This window comes from Alosa sapidissima, chromosome 17 (genome assembly GCF_018492685.1).
Source record: "Alosa sapidissima isolate fAloSap1 chromosome 17, fAloSap1.pri, whole genome shotgun sequence".
NCBI classification, from domain to species: Eukaryota; Metazoa; Chordata; class Actinopteri; order Clupeiformes; family Clupeidae; genus Alosa; species Alosa sapidissima.
In genome coordinates, this window is record NC_055973.1 from 9,936,495 (window position 1) to 9,953,707 (window position 17,213).

A 17,213-nucleotide genomic window follows, 5' to 3' on the forward strand; every position below is an offset into this window, starting at 1 on the left:
AACGAAAGAAAGAACGAAAGAAGTCAATAAAACTTCTGACCACAAACAAACATGGACACGCGCAGCCGAAGCTCCCCAGACTGGCAATGAAAAACAGAGCTGCAGTGTGTTGGAAGTTGGTTAAAAAAACATCTGAAGTCTCACAGCAATGGGGCAAATAAATAAATAAACAAAAAGCCTAAGATTGAAACAACAGTTAGACAGAGAGAAGGTGTGAGATAGAGAAATAGAGAGAGAAAGACAGAGAGAGAGAGAGAGAGAGAGAGAGAGAGAGAGAGAGAGAGAGAAAGAGAGTCTGACAGAGATGTGAGAGTGGTGGTGAAGGCAGACCAAAGAGGGGATGAAGCAAAAATCCTTTGCTGCAGTAAAAAAAAAAAAACAGCAACAGCACTGACACACACACACACACACAAACAAACAAACACCCACACACACACCCACACGGACACACTGATTCCATTAGGCAGTCCTGTGTGTGTGTCTGTGTCCGACCCACGCTCTTCGACCCACACCTCCTGACGGAGGCGGCTGCTCTTTCATCTCCTTCATGCCCTGGCAGCCTGCAGTCGCACTGGAAAACTAGCAACCATGTCTGCTGCTCACTCGCTCACATCTCTGCAGCGCAACTGCAAAACACCTCGTCCCATCTCTATTCTTCTGTCTTTGCTCTGTCACTCTGCTCTGTGTGTGTGTGTGTGTGTGTGTGTGTGTGTGTGTGTGTGTGTGTGTGTGTGTCTGTGTCTGTATGTGGATATATCTAAATGGATATGTAAAGTTGTGTGATGTATTGGCACTTTTATGTTTGGATATGCTTAAGTGTGTGTGTGTATGTGTGTGTGTGTGTGTGTGTGTGTGTGTGTGTGTGTGTGTGTGTGTGTGTGTGAGTGAGTGAGAGAGAGAGAGAGAGAGAGAGAGAGGGTCTCTATGTGTCAGTGTGTAAACACACATCCTCATTCCCTCTGAGAGCCAGACACAGATTTGCGCTGAAGTAAAGTACCTCTGTGTGCCAAAGCATGAGAGCTGACAACTCCTGTGTGGGAGGTTCAATCAGACTGCGTGGGAAAGGAGACACAAGGGGAGGGAGGAGGAGAGGAGAGGAGGCGCGAGGGGAGCGGAGGAGAGAAGAGGAGAGGGGGTGCTCCCAGCACTTTGCCAGGGTATCTCTCTCTCCTGTAAGAGAAAATGGGATTTCCGTCTCGACACGGAGAGCCAACCTCACTGAAGAAGAGGAGAGTGGAGAAGGGGACCCGGGTGAGAGCTGTGTCCCTGTGCAGGGGGAGAGCCAAGCTCACACAGCAGCTAGATGCACACATGAAATGGACTCACACAGACATGAGTGGATGTATGTATGGATGGATGGATGGATGGATGGGTGGATGGATGGGTGGATGAATGGATGGATGGATGGATGGATGGGTGGATGGATGGGTGGATGGCTAGCACACAAAAAACTAGAGAGAGCAAGAAGGAGGAAAACATGGGATTAGTGAATGTAAAGCCTGTCTGGTGCTTTGTATGTGTGTATATGCATGCGTGAGTCCGTGAATGTATGTTCATGTGTGCACAGTGTGTGTGTGTGTGTGTGTGTGTGTGTGTGTGTGTGTGTGTTTTGGTGAGTATGAACAAAGGCCCTAGCGCTGGCGTCCGGTGAGGATCAGAGGCAGTGGTCATTAGACTAATGGGTCTGGGTGGAGCAGCGCCCAGTGGATCAAGCCAGCCGGGACACAGACTTTAACCCCCATGATAAGGACATGTCTGCATGTGTGTGTGTGTATGTGTGTGTGTGTGTGTGTGTCTGTGCGTGTGTGTGTCTGTGTGAATGAGTAAGCAAGCGAGAGGGAGAAAGATGGATAGATAAAGAGAGATCAAAGTTGCATTGTTTTCTGTTTCTTTTTCCGCTGCTTCTCCTATCCTCCCTCTCTCCCTCTCTCGCTCTCTCTCTCTGTATCCCCCTTCACGAGAGTGTTTTTGTTGTGAAGTCTCTTATGAACGTGGGGATTGCCAACAGATCTGATGTGAATACTCAAGAGCTCAAGAGTGAGAAAAAGCCTGGTCTGCATTGAGTGTCAAAGCTTCATAACAAAAATATCATACGCCTAGTGATGTTCCAGAAACACAAACAGAATCCCAAGACAGACACATACACAGACACACATACAGACACGCACAGACATAATAACGTAAACAACATATCTCTCTAATCAATATGCACACAATACCAATTTAAGTGGAAAAGTTGATGCTACCCTTCAGAACAAAGCACACACAGATCTATAGATCCACAAGCACACACACTCACACACAATAGCCACACACACACACATCATTTTATTCAAAATGGCTGGTTAATCAATAATTACTCTTACTTACAAACCAACGAGATGGCCAACAGAGCAGAACAAAGGACATATTGGTCCAGCAATACAGAGAGGAGCTCATAAACATTTATGTGTATGTGTGTGTGTGTGTGTGTGTGTGTGTATTAATCACTTCTGGGCATATTTTGATAGATGTGTGTTCACCTGGTTTGGAATTTTAGTTGTATTTCTCTCATTCCTGGTGACTGTATCTGTCACTGCCAATTTGTAGGTTTCTGGTTCTCCAGTGAAATGCCATGTCAAAGATGAAACACATCACCAGGCCTCTCCTCACTGATTTATTCAGTCTGATACATTTGCTTAACAGTTACCATCTTTCATCTGTGTGTGTTTGTGTGTGTGTGTGTGGTGCACAGAGAGAAAGAGATAGAGAGAGAGAAAGATAGAGAGAGAGTGAGAGAGAGAGAGAGAGAGAGAGAGAGAGAAAGAGTGTGTGCGGGTGTGTGTGTTGCAGGATCATGTTTCCCAGCCACAGCCCAGTTGCCACCCATCATCCCAGGAAACGCCCATTCATACCTGAGAACAGGTGCAGTAAACGATAAAAAGTCCCCCCTCCCATCCTTTCATCAAACACTTCCTTTCTTTTTTTTCTTTCCAGTCCTCCCTTTTTCCATAAACCACCTTTCCTCTCCTTCTTTTCGTGCTCTTTATTGTTTTTGTCCATCTCCAATTCCTTCTCTCTTTCTCTCCCTCTCTCTCTCTCTCTCTCTCTCTCTCTCTCTCTCGTAGGTCAAGGTCTCGTGGCCGACCCCTATTCAAAGTCATGCCAGCTGCAAAAAAAGGGTGTGGGTCTGTTTGAAGTAATTTCTCTCAGATGTCAGTGGAGAACAATTAGTTCTTCCTTTTCTATTTTCTCTGTGCCTTTCTTTCACTCATGACTTGTTTCTTTTCATAAAATCTCCCTCTTTTTCACAGCCTTACTTTCACTCCATCAGTCTTACTTTCTTCCTGTCTTTTCTTCTTTCTTATTCTTTTACTCTTTCTTGTTGGATGGTTATGGGGCTCCACCCTGGCTGTTGAAGTTGGCGTCACTTGAAAGACGCGTGCAGGAGGCACACACACACACACACACACATGCGCACACACACACACACAAACGGCAGAATGAATACCTTTTCACTTGGCCGTATTTGATGTGCCCCTCATCTTCTTTTTAATCCTGTCTATCTTACCTAAACACCATGTCCTGACGCACACACACACACACACATACACATACACATACACATATACACACAGCCCACAGTCAGCACTACCATTCATGAACCACAGGTACTGTAGGCAAAGCGTGGGATGTACACCTGTGTGATTGTAGTTTTTTTTAAGCGTACACAAACATAAACACACACACGCATGCACACACACATACCTGTGCAAGCACAGACAAACATAAACACCCACGCACAGAGGCTAAACATAGTAGTCAAACGGAGGCTTTTACCCCACAAACTCGGAGACACACTGCTACTCGCCTGTCTGTAACTATCATTGGGCCAGCTTAATGAAACAATACACAACCCCAGTTTATTGCCCAGACATCCATTTAGAGGTTGAGAGCAAAAAAGCACATGAAAAGAAATTATACCTCTGTGTGTGTGTGTATGTGTAGAGAGGGCAGACAGCACTCAAAGTGAGTAAACGGACTTTAATCGTTCATTAGCATGAATCAATCTCATTAGCGCTGGCCAAGAAACAACAGGGATTTCCTCTGAAGACTGCGGGGATATCTACAGGCAATGCACACACACACACACACACACACACACACACACACACAAAGCAGATATAAAAGTGCGCACACACACACACAGACACACACACAGACACACACACATACACATTCAGAGGAAATACACATTAAATCTACTTTTAATGAACAAGCAGAGAGAGAGAGAGAGAGAGAGAGAGAGAGAGAGAGAGAGCGTAGAGAGATACACAGAACAATAACAACAAGCCAGAAGGTGGTAATAAACTGTGGCTCTCTTGATCTCATCCTATTAAATTCATCACACACACACACACACACAGTTTGTCACAGAGAAATCCAAACATCAAACCCAAACCCAAAATATCCACACACACACACACACACACACACACACACACACATATAATGACAGTTGAGCAACAATTATGATAACAGGAATTACTAATTTGCTGAGGGAGAAAGAAGACTCTGTTATTTAATTGAAGTAGCTTGGTAAGTTATTCTATAATGAGAATTCTTATTATGCACCTTGCAAGGGTGAATCCCTCATCTTCAGCTGTACCTCTTGTGTAAGTGTGTGTTTGTATGTGTGTGAGAGTGTGTGTGTGTATGCGTGTTTAATATTTCGATGAGTATGCGTCTGTGTGCCCCCTTAAGAACTTTCTCTCTGTATTCAGTATGACAAAGCTGGAATGTACCTATAAGAAACCAGACCACTCCGACAGCTGCCAACTCTCTCTCTCTCTCTCTTTCTATCTGTCTTTCTCTCTCTCTATCTCTTTTTAGGGGGAATTTCATATTCATTTCAAGGCTTTGTATGCTTCAGTAGACTTGTCACTGCAGCAGATGAGAAAAGGTTGGCGTAGCTGACATTTGTTAGGGACAACAGAAGGTTCTAGAATCTCTTTCCATCTAGTGAGGAAAAACCCCATCAAAGTGTCACAAAAAAAGTATCGGTTTGAGTTTCTGGTGAAATTTCCATTTTGCATTTTAAATGTCTTATTTTGACATCTTCCTTGCTCAATATTAGTGTGACTGTCTCCTCTGCCAACTACAGATATGTTGCAGTCCAATAGGATGACAGGCACAGGAGAACAGTCTGTAAAAGTGATGGATATGCTTTCAGACGTCCAAAGGAACAACACAGACAAATAGTCCTCATCTCTCTGGGAATGATCTCGGACATCTCAGAGATGTGCTCGAGTGCAGTGCCTGCTGGACTCATGTAGAACAGTTGAGTTGAGTAATCGAGTTGTTTTTGTCCCTTGTCCATAATCTCCTGACATACGAAAACAAGGTCAAGGGAATGACCAGAGGTCTACTCCCGGGCTATTCTTAGCAGAGTAGCTCACTGCAGTGTCCAAACTGGATTATACCCATGTGGCCAAATGTGTGTGTGTGTGTGTGTTGGGGCGGGGGCGTTTCCAGTGGCGTCGGAGGCCGTTTTGTGTAAACATTTAACAGGTTCTCTTCAGCCAAACCTGGAGCATGTGACAGAGAGACAGACTCCAGACCAGCTCCCCTGATGCCCAGACAATAACATATAACCTCATGTCTTCAAATGGTGTGAAAGCACCTCAACACTGTTCTACTTAGTGTTAATTTCGTCAGACGAGACGAGAGGAAATATGTTCGTCAACGACCTTTTTTTTCATGACTAAGACGAGACGATGACGAGACAGCAGTAATGTCCTGAAACACTGACTAAGACTATCTTAAGATGCATTATTGTTGACGAAAAAAGACGAGACTAAAATGTTTTGCATGAAATAAAAACTAAGATAAAATCTCCCTTCATGTTCGTCTACAAAATGAGAAGACAGAATATCTAGATGTTATGTTTTCAAAATATTCCGAATGAGTTTATACGCAACAGCTTTCCTGGAGGCTAGTCTACGTGCTGTTGCTGCAACCCTGTGGCTGCAACACGAAACTACATGGAAGAAGAACACTGGAGATTTCTGCCAGAGTTAGCAAGCTAACTACCTAAGCTTTATGCCACAATGCTACATACCCAGAAGTTGAAGCTTCTCTCATACAAATTAACATCCCCCAGAATGTCCATACGAAAATGTTCAGCATGTAATGTCAACTATTCATCTAGTTAGACTGATGATGCAAAGTTTGCTAGCAAGTAAGCTAATATGGCAAGTTAGCTATGGCTAAGATGGAGGGTCTGTTTGGGGAATGTGTTGTGTTTGGGCGCATATCGCCATCTAGCGAGGCGGAGTAAAACATTAATAGTTTGGCCTACAACAGTGTTTCTCAAACTTTTTCAGTTTCAGGACCACTTAACTAACCCTAGCTAAAAAAAAAAAAAAAAAAAGATTAGACCTACTTCAACAGTAGCCTATAATTAATCTACACAATAGGCCTACTCACTGAACCACCTTGCTTATTGTCTTTGCACTTTGTCAGATGATTCATACTGTATGATTTAAATTGACATATCTCTATAACTGTTTGGATTTACATACAAGTTATATTGCAAACAATTCATCTATATTATATTTTACCACGTCTGCTCGCGGACCACTTGGGATAGCTTGCAGACCACTAGTGATCCCCGGACCACACTTTGAGAAACACTGGTCTACGAATATGACAGTGATCCAGTCAAATCTTTTACTGTCTATGGTCAAATCCCAGCCGAGCTATAACTGTAGCTCGACTTACCTGTGCATGTAAACATACTGACTGACAAAAAATCAGAATGAGTAATTATAACAGACGAGTAGCCCTGTGGACACACAATGTTGTTGGAAAATTGAGATGTGTGAAACACTATTTGACTCAAATGGTAATCAGAAATAATTTGTTATAAAAAAAGACTAAAATGACTGACTAAGACTAAGATACCTTTAGTTTTCTTTTGACTAAAACTAGACTAAAATGACGAGACTTTTAGTCGACTAAAACTTGACTAACAAAAATGATATTTGAATGACTAAATATGACAAAGACTAAAAAGGACATTTCATCACAAGACTAAGACTAAGACTAAATTAAAAATAGGTGATAAAATTAACACTAGTTCTACTCCCTCATCGTAAGTCATTACAACTGCAGTCCCAAAAAAGAGGGTGATGGAAATCTAGGAATGTACACAATCTGGTATTAAAATACAGTACAGGCCAAAAGTTTGGACACACCTTCTCATTCAATGCGTTTTCTTTATTTTCATGACTATTTACTAGGGGTGTAACGGTACATGTATTCGTATTGAACCGAAACGGTACGGGCATCACAGTTCGGTGCATGAATTTACACGGAGAATACACGGTATAAAAATAGGCTACATAAAACTCGCGTGCGGATTAATTCATGTAATGCAGAATTACTGTTCTTTAGCGACACCTAACGCTAATCTGTAGTAGCCTCGCCTTAGCTCTGAAGGTCTGATTGATTGGCGCCTATGTTATTTTTTTGTCAGGTCGTCGGTCGAGTCAGTCAGTCAGAGATAGCAGCACTAACTTAAGCGAGTGGTGGCGACCCACAAGAGTTTGAGGACCCGCTGGTCTCTTTAAGATTGCCAGTTTGAGAACTTCAGGCGAGAGAGTGGTGGATAAGACGAAACTGTGTGTCAGCGTTGTTCAGCAGTTGTTGGCTAACGTTATGTGAGTGGAAATATATCGAACATGCTACACATATTCGACGCCATCACCCAGATGATGTAGCCTAGGCTACCAATCACTGAAACGAGGAAAAAACTTCCCAAGCGCTTTACTTCACCAGCCTTTGGATACAAATAGGGCCAAAACCTATGGCTTAAAATGATTTCGTAATGACAGAAAGCTATGTAAATCGCGTGGTAATTACCTTTATGTTAGGGTAACTTGTAACTTCTCACATGAGGAGCTGGCAGTGTTAAGTGCATAGACGGTAAAAGAAAGTGTCAAAGCTAACCACGAACCAGGCTAATAAAGAAATCATGCTACGGTGAGTTAACGTCAAAGGGTAAAGTCACGTGACTTTTATGGAATGAAAGGAGCAATTTCGTTTTTTTATAAAAGACAAAATAGTGTGATATTTTCACAGTTAGTAGATTATTACTGTACACACACTGAAAAATATTGAGGCAAATTGTAGACCCTTCCATATACAACTAAACATGGATATTGAAGGCCTTGCTTCAGTGGATTTTTAAAAATCATTATTCTATGTAATTTGCACTTTCAGAAATAAGAGATGCTATAGGCCTATTTTCAGTTTTATAGCTGATTATCTTATTTTGTTTACAAGTTACAGATGGAGTCTGGGTACTTATTGTACTGTTCACATCTTACACACTTCAGGCTGTTGCAAATAGCTCATTGGAGAGACATGACACTAGGTGGTACAGCCTGAGACATGCACAATAAAATTAGCTTTTTGCATTTTTGTTTTGCTTTTCCCTCCATTGTACCGAACTCGTACCGAACCGTGATGTCCGAACCGAGGTATGAACCGAACCGTGACTTCTGTGTACCGTTACACCCCTACTATTTACATTGTAGATTCTCACTGAAGGCATTAAAACTATGAATGAATGCAAAGTTATTTGGCCCACAGATGAATATATCAAGTTATGGCTTGCTGAATATGGTATTAAATTTAATAAAAATAGCAACTTTGAAGAAACTAGAATATAAGACATGTTCAGTTATTTCACACTTTTTTGTACATAATTCCACGTGTTCATTAATAGTTTTGATGAATCTACAATGTAAATAGTCATGAAAATAAAGGAAACGCATTGCATGAGAAGGTGTGTCCAAACTTTTGGCCTGTACTGTACATCCATAATATACAGTACTTATGTTGGTATTACACATACTGTACATATGCCATTCTATCCCACTCAGACGTACCCCACATAGTCTCTCTGGGGCTGGCAGATGATGGAGATGAAGGTGGGTACTGGTGCTTTAGTGTCTGGTCAAGAAAGTGGACGTCCAGAAACTGGAAGTGTACTCCCCTCCTGCCGAGAGAGCGGCTCGCTTACTGCAGGGGGTCCCCGGAAAAGTGGGAATGTAACGGACCAGCGCTCCCCGGCAGAATCGTGTATTCTCCATGGGCTGTGCAATTATTCCAGCGGGTTTATCCCAGGATTAATGAATCACATTAATTCAAAAGGAGGATAATACGAGAGGATTAGCTGATGGGGGGGGGGGGGGCGTTCTGCTCGGCAGGGGGAAGCCAAAACCATCTGACCAGTCTAAGAAGGGACGTGACACTCCCCACATCCTGTGAGCATGGGGGCACCACCAGTTGGAGATGGAATGGTGCAAATAGCTTATCAACCGTTTAGTTATTCATTGTGGTATTTCATGGTGATTTGGTACGAGCAATTAATTTCACACTGAAAAAAGTCATAAGCTGTGTGCATCTTTTGAAAAGTAATACTGGGACATTTTGGTGTTTAAAAAAATGAGAGCAATCCTCAGTTCACAAATAAATTCACAAATGTGAACGCGTAAAACTTAAACTGTAAAAATGTGTAAAAATGTGAAGCTTGGTTTTACTGGCATTCAGTTATTTAACCTGCCACCCATAAATCTTTGTCTATACTACGGGCAGAGTGAATGGTATGATTTATGAAGGTGTCATGCAGTCTGTAGGTGTTAAACCACATTTGCTCTCCCCATGGTTCAACCTGTCCATGGTTTTGTCTCAGTAAGCACTATCACAGGTGAGACAGATGTGTGTGTGTGTGTGTGTGTGTGTGTGTGTGAGTGTGGGTGTGTGTGTGTGTAACTAAGAAAAGCTGACCACGGCATTTCTCCGCTCTCCACTGAAACACCTGGTGCTTCCCTCTGGACGGTCTGCAGCAACCACAGCATCAAACATTAATCATATCATATGAAAACAGACACAGCATGTCTGTCTCGCTGGCTGGGGCGATTTCCTGTTCCCTTTTCTCTTCCTGTCGCTTTCAGTCGCCAGTGTGGCCAGGACACCTCAAGTGACATGAACAAAAAGCTCAGTTTTCCCCAACACCAGATGGCCATAGGGCAGAGGCCCCCTTCCCTCATCCCCATTAACCAATCAGATTAGGAGAAAATGCCCCACTCCCACCCCATAAACCATCCCAAATTAGCAGGGTGCCAAAACGTAGACAGCACAAATGGACTCTCTCGTGTGCGGGCGGAGCGGCCTTCCAAAAACGACGCCCACGAGCCGGCCAGGTAAAAGTGGACAAAAGATTCCAATTCCGCATTGCTCAGCGCAGTCTCTTCACACTGGAATTAGTCCATTAGGATGACTGGCACTTAAGGTAAATGAGTCCGTGGCTCTTCGCTTTAATTGGCTTTACCACCGGTCATCACGTCAGACGCTTAATGTGCCTTCTGACGGCTAAATGAAATAAATTAGTCATGGACGGCCTCCAGCCACGGCGCCAGCCGCCTCGTAAATAATGGAAGCGTGCGTTAACGGGTCCGCTAACGAGCCCGGCTGCTAATTGTGTCCTAATTGCGCCGGCGCGCTGTCACCTGAAGGAAGGAGGGAGGCGGAGATGACCATGGCTATCCATCATAACACACACTATCTGTCTCATACACACACACATGGTGGGGAGAGAGCTCATTTATTCCCCAAAAATAACACCACCACCGATCTTGTTACGGCCAATTTTAGAAATCCAAGCCTGAGTCTGTATCCTGGTAACGGATAATATGGTGTACTTTTGGCAAGGTGATGAATATCTCCACCTCCTCCTCCTCGTCCTCCTCAATCTTTCTCTGCCATATTCTGAATTCCACCTTCTCTTTCCCTCTGTCATCCTCTCTCTCTCTCTCTCTCTCTCTCTCTCTGTCTGTCGTTTTCCCTGACCACCTTTTCTCTCTTCCCTCTCTTAGCTGGGGGAGCTGTTAGACTGTCCCCCAGTAACCTGGAGCGGATGTGCAAAGTAATGAGGGTCATTAGTTGCTCTCCCACTCTCTCTTTCTCTCCCACTCTTTCTGTCCTCGGACCAGTCAAATATAATGGCCTTTGCTTTCTTTCGCTCTGTGAATGCTTCACCAGCAAACCACATTAAATGTCCCGACTGTGTCGGCCAAAGGGCAGCTCAGAGGGTGACACACTGGGATAGACACACACACACACACACACACACACACACACACTATTAGGTGCCAAATTTCCCTTTCTGCATTTCCCAAAGAAGATAGGTGTGTATATATATATATATATATATATATATATATATATATATATATATATATATATATATATATATATACCTATCACAATGGAGGCAAATGCATCTCATATGTAAACATATATACATGTACCTTAACATCTGTTGATGTATACCATCTCTCTCTCCTTCCATCAGAGTTAATACTCTAAAGTTTCGCTTTTCTCCTTGACTGCCCCTGCTGTGATTCTCCATGATCCCAAAGCGCAGCCTGGATACTGAAGCCCGACGGGGCAGATGAGCCCTTCAGGCCTGAACGGCTCTCCGCTGTCTCCACACACACACACGCACACACACACACACACACACACACACACACACACACACACACACACACACACACACACACACACACGAATCGCTCAGCCAATCAGCACACCGCTTCTCCTCCGAGGTGCACACACAGCCATGATGTGGGCTGGTAAAATCCATGCTGTAAATTATTCAGCGCAGAATGAAAACTCACATCGCAAGTGCAATACCATGTGAGTGTGTGATGTCAAAACAAGATATTGTGAGTCAAAAAAGTTTTGCTTTTTTTCACCACCCACAGTGTTTTCTTTTTAGAGTTGGGGTAAGTATTGGTTTTAGATTGTTGTTGTTTTTTGTTTTTTTTAAGTCTCAAAAAGATATAAATACACACCTTCTGACAGATGGCAAGACATAGACAGATAATCGGCCTCTGCCGACTGTAATGGTGTCACTCCATTGAACTGCAAATGAATCAACCACAAACCACACATACACAAACACACAGCATACCATTTGGAAGTCCTTAGTGACATTCACCCTCATATCATGCATCTTGCACCCACACACATTTCACCCACTCACACCCCCACGTGCATGTGCATACACACACACACACACACACACACACAAATGCATGCACGCACGTACGCACGCACGTACGCACACACACACACAGACACACACACACACAATTTATGAAGCCAGTTTCTCCCTAGCACTGATGGGGCACGTGTGAAAATTGATGGCCCCTCTCACTGATCATAGGAGTAAAGACAGCAGAGCCACTGCCCAAAGAGCCTGCAAGGCACAGTCAGAGGCACTCCTTTTGACATCTCTCTCTCTCTCTTTTACTCTTACTCACACACCCCACACACACACACACACACAGACACACACACACAGAGCAGCCAAGAAATCACATCTGCAGTCAGGGTACAATGGTGCAAAACGTTTGTACAGTTGACCATTTCTCCTTTGCATATAAAAAAATAAAACTCACCCAGCCGCCGTTCTCCTCAATCCAGTTTTGGAGTGGCCCGTCTAAATACTCCGTCATCCAGTGCGCTATGAGATCCACTTGGGGCACCATCTGCCGGCTGACGCTCTCCACGCACATGGTTCCTCCGAACTCGAAAAAGGCGACGATTCGACCCCAGTTCACGCCGTCGCTGAACAGCTCCTCGGCGACCGCAGTGAATTTCCTCTGCGCGGTGCCTGGGGTGAAGTGCAAGCGGTCCCCCATGGCCGCGAAGTCTCGCTGGTACATCCTCTCTATTTCGTCCCCTGCCTCGCGGAGGACACGGTTCAATCTTGTGTGCGGGTCGGGTGGCGAGCGCAGGGAGGGCACCGGGGAGTCTGGGTCGTCTCCAGCCGCGTCTACGTGTAGTCTCCGAGCGTAAACTTCAGAGTTGTCCGCTACACCGTTATTTGGAGAGTCTATTTCTGCTATGCTGTTGAATTCCCACACATATCCCCTTTTAAGAAGTTTGTGATAAATGTAATTTTGAACAATATCTCGGTTGTCGTATGAATTCTCGTTTGCCATAATGGTATGTTGGTAATGGCACAATCACTACAATCAAACTGCTAATATCAATACACGTGAAATGACAGATCAATCATTTGACACAAACTGATTGAAATGCTACAGAAATGCTACACCTTCTATTGTGATGTACCAGCAAATTCGGTGAACTTGTGTCGCATAAACCCCCGGTAAGAAAGTGTACCACTTCATTTGATTGTATTTTGCAGGCCTTTTTGCCCAATCAATTAAACGCCTCCTTTTCTTTTAATGATGGGCACGTGGAAGTTTGAGATAACGTGATAAACCATCAAATCTGCTCGGCTGCATTAATTCAACTTCCATGCGCTACCATCAGTACGTGGCCCAAGATTGTTCTCTGCAACCGCAAGAGTAGGAATGTCTGATCTCCGCATATGGTAGCTTACGCCCCTTTTTCAGAGGCTGGAAGTGAAATCCATGGGAAAGTAGCGAGTGACTTTGAGGCGTAAAAGTCTGCGTTGAAGCGATATTTCTTTCCCACAGTAGAATGCAACGGCAGAGAATCGTGTTGAGACAAGCTGCTATTTCCCATGTGAAGTTTGTGTAGTTTATGGAAAACACAGCGTTTTCCACGGTTTTGTCAGCCTCGTGAACATTTACAGCAACAGAAAGACGGAAGAGAAATCGTTTACGATCCCTTCGAACCACGCTTTCTACATCAAAGAACAATCAGAATAAATAATTTCAGAACAATTTGTAGACCAGACCTGGAGATAGAACACTGGACGGAAACGCGGTGATCATGCGCCCATGTGTGATCCCACAGGCTTTGGACGTCTGCGATTACCGTATGCTGGGACTCCGCTGTACGCTTGTGTCATTGAGCTTGTGGTCCCTATTCAGTGTATGTAAGTCTGGCTGGCTCGTATCGTAGCCTACTCCCACTGGCTGGCTTGAGTACTTCCCTTTCGTAGTCTACGTCACGGGTTTTTTCTGAATGAGTTTGCCATCTGAGCCGAGACTGAGGGGCGCATCATTTATAGTAAAACAAGTGATGTAATTACTTGGACAAGAGTGTCCACATATAGACGAGACTGGAGATCTCTTGGAAATTGTCCAATGTATGCGCTGGCGTGTGTGCGTGTAGCCCACTTGATTCTGTCCGAAGACACGAGATGTGATGTTTGATGTAAGAAAGGAAAGTCTTTGTCTTATATATTCTCGATATTACTTAAAATACAAACAAAACAAAACATGTTTAGATACTTTTCATTTACAAGAACAGATTGGAGTAAAGACTGAACTTGGAATTTGGGGTTAGTAATTAAATAATCTTGTGACCAATCCTAGTCTGATCGGGTTGCCTAAAGTGGCCACCAGAATGGCTAGGTCCTGCTGTTCCATGTCTGGGATCAGTGATTCCGCAACATAAATCCAGAATTTAATTGGATTGCTCACAGCCCAATGTCTTCCCAAAAGAGCTCAACTTATTGTGGAGAGTTGAGACATAGCCTAATTGTTTAATTCACTTGATTTAGCCCTGAGATAACCCTAAACTGGTCTTGTATGAATTATTTCATATGGTCAATTGCTGTAGTATAGCTATGGTATGCATCAAATCAATGCAACTATTCATACTTAAACTGATTTCTGGTCAGCACTAGAACTGTAACGGGTACATCCATGTAATCTGAAATTTGTGATATCTGTGATTTCGGATTTATTCATCAGACATTCCTTTCTTAACTATTGAGAGAAGAAACAATCCCTAACACATCAGTTGCACGAGAATGTTTTATTTAATTATGTGTGCATTCATGTCTGTGTGATATCAATTACTTTTTGTCATATGTGAATATAATTTGGTTAGTGTCAGTGATGACAGTGTCAGTGATGACACTAACCAAAGAGTAACAATCACATTCCATCACTTCCACTGCTTCTTTTCATAGTCCCACTGTGATGCAAAGCCGTTCACTGGGTTGATGCGCATGTCAATCATCCTCTGTGTCTGCTTCTCCACCCATTCATCACTCAGAGTGTGGGGTACGTCTCCAAACACTGGGGGACAAACATGAGACACCATGTTACACCTTGAGTACAGTAGGACACCTATTTCAACCTATTTCAGAGAGAGAGAAAGAGAGAGAGAATTATGGAATACAGAGAATAGCTGTCTCTTGACTGGAAGCAGTAAGTTTGTACCATGCTGTTCATTTTGCAAATGGGATTTACTGGGGCACTTCTTTCCTGGACATTACAGTAAGACATTTATCTGAGTCTTGTGTGAGAAAGACAGGAAGGGGTTAAGGCCAAGAGCACACGTCTGTTACCTCGATAGACAAAACCGACCCAACAACCACAGAGAACCACCCAACAAGACAGAGACGGTTGATTGTGCAAAAGCCCCTAAGACACCCCTCCTTTATAACTGCCTGTATGTTTGTGTGTGGGTCACAGACACACAAAGAGAATGAGTGAGTGAGTAAAAGACAGAGAGAGGGAGAAAAATATTTGAATGATTGAATGGGAGATAAAAAGGGAGGGAAAAAGGAAAGAATGGCAGCAGACAAAGAAAATAACGAGGAAAGGGGAGAGGGAGGAGGAGAGGGGAGAGGAGAAATGCGAGGGCTGGTTCTGGAGCAGCTGCACCTGACGGTAGCGTGGGGAATGCCCAGTCCAGGGCGGAGGCACGGGAGGGGTCGGTCAGGGCTCGGGGGCAAAGAAACCGGCAGCTGGGGAAAAAGCGCCTAACTGCCCAGCCTGCACCTGCATTCTCTCTCTAAAGGTTTCTTGGGTGAGTACACTTTGTACAGCACATGCCTGCAGCAGGTGAATACAACTCTTTTCTGAACATCTGTACATTCCTTGATGAAGGTTATATTTCAACCACTCTTACCTTCAAATCTTAAGCATATTTTACTGACAGGGATAAAATAGGCACATTGAGTTTTTGGTCATCCCAGTCACCATAAATGAAAGGAAGAAAGCTGTAACAGCTGTGTATTAACAGTGTAATAATGTCTTGAAGTATGACTTCTCAACTCACTGATAACCTTCCCTGATATTAATCTATGGATAGTGGGAATATGTTTTACGAGTAAGACATTGCACTACACAAGGTTTTAGAGTCTAGACTTCCATATCTAGACTTTTGCGATTTCATTCTACAATTGCAATATTTGCAGTTTTTGCAATTGCAGTATTAACTAACTACCACAAGATGGCATCACAGGGAATACAGTGCACAGATCCTAAAGTCTACTGGATCTGGCCACCACAGAATAAGATTCACTGAGATACAATCTAGTGAACATTAAGTATGAGACACAAGGAAAGTCGACAGGCGGGAGAGAAAATGGAACTCGGTTGAGGGTGTGGCTAGCCAAAACTTAGAGGGGACATCCCCACCACCCCAACTGAATTACGCCCACATCTACTATACACAACATTAGTCTTGTGCCAAACATAGCATCATACCAAGCCTGCAGAAGGGGAATTTAATGCAGCCACTCCCGCTACGAGAAAAGAACACTTGGGTCTCTCTCACACATACTCAAAAACACACACATGCACAAGAATGTGCATACTTACCACAGGCACACATAGTGACACACACACTCATGCAGGCACTCACAAACAAACACTCTCACTGCACACTGCATCTGTTCGCATGAACAGGACGAAGATACACACACACACACACACACACGTGTGCACACACTAGGGGTGGAATGAAAAACTGATACAGTGATATATTGTGATGTATTTCAACTCACGATACATTATCCATTCTGATTTTCCAGAGAAAGAAAGTTTACTCTGCACTTTGCTTAATTATTAAATTATGTGAAACTGACACCACAATACAATGCACATGAATACATAATTACTGTTTTTTGCCCTTTTTCATGGTATTTTTCTTCTTTAGTTTATGTATATTTCATAATGCATCATAGATGGTTGTCTTGCAATGTCTATTGTAACAATACTGTATAGTTAGTCTGTGATCCCCACCCCTTAACAAACACACAGGCACACACACACACACACACACACACACACACACACACACACACACACACACACACAGACTGTACACTGACTTATGCTATCTCAACATACCTAACCTAACGCACACACAGACAGACACATGAGTAACTCCCACATCTGCACCTCCTCTTTGGG

General features: G+C 43.5%; 2 protein-coding genes across 3 annotated transcripts in view; both read right to left on the reverse strand.

The window, feature by feature from the left end:
- bcl2a (BCL2 apoptosis regulator a) overlaps window positions 1–13,936 on the reverse strand; it is a 73,954-nt gene extending 60,018 nt beyond the window's left edge. The window contains exon 1 of the mRNA XM_042067518.1: window positions 12,519–13,936. Coding sequence (XP_041923452.1) covers window positions 12,519–13,064 — 546 coding nt within the window. The 5' untranslated portion in view covers window positions 13,065–13,936. The remainder of the gene's footprint in view (window positions 1–12,518) is intronic.
- Window positions 13,937–14,941: 1,005 nt separating this feature from the next.
- The window catches only part of LOC121688128, an 11,253-nt gene continuing 8,981 nt past the window's right edge, over window positions 14,942–17,213 (reverse strand). For both annotated transcript variants that reach the window (XM_042067519.1, XM_042067520.1), the window contains exon 5: window positions 14,942–15,086. In XM_042067519.1, the coding sequence (XP_041923453.1) occupies window positions 14,953–15,086 (134 nt within the window). In that variant the 3' untranslated portion in view covers window positions 14,942–14,952. The remainder of the gene's footprint in view (window positions 15,087–17,213) is intronic.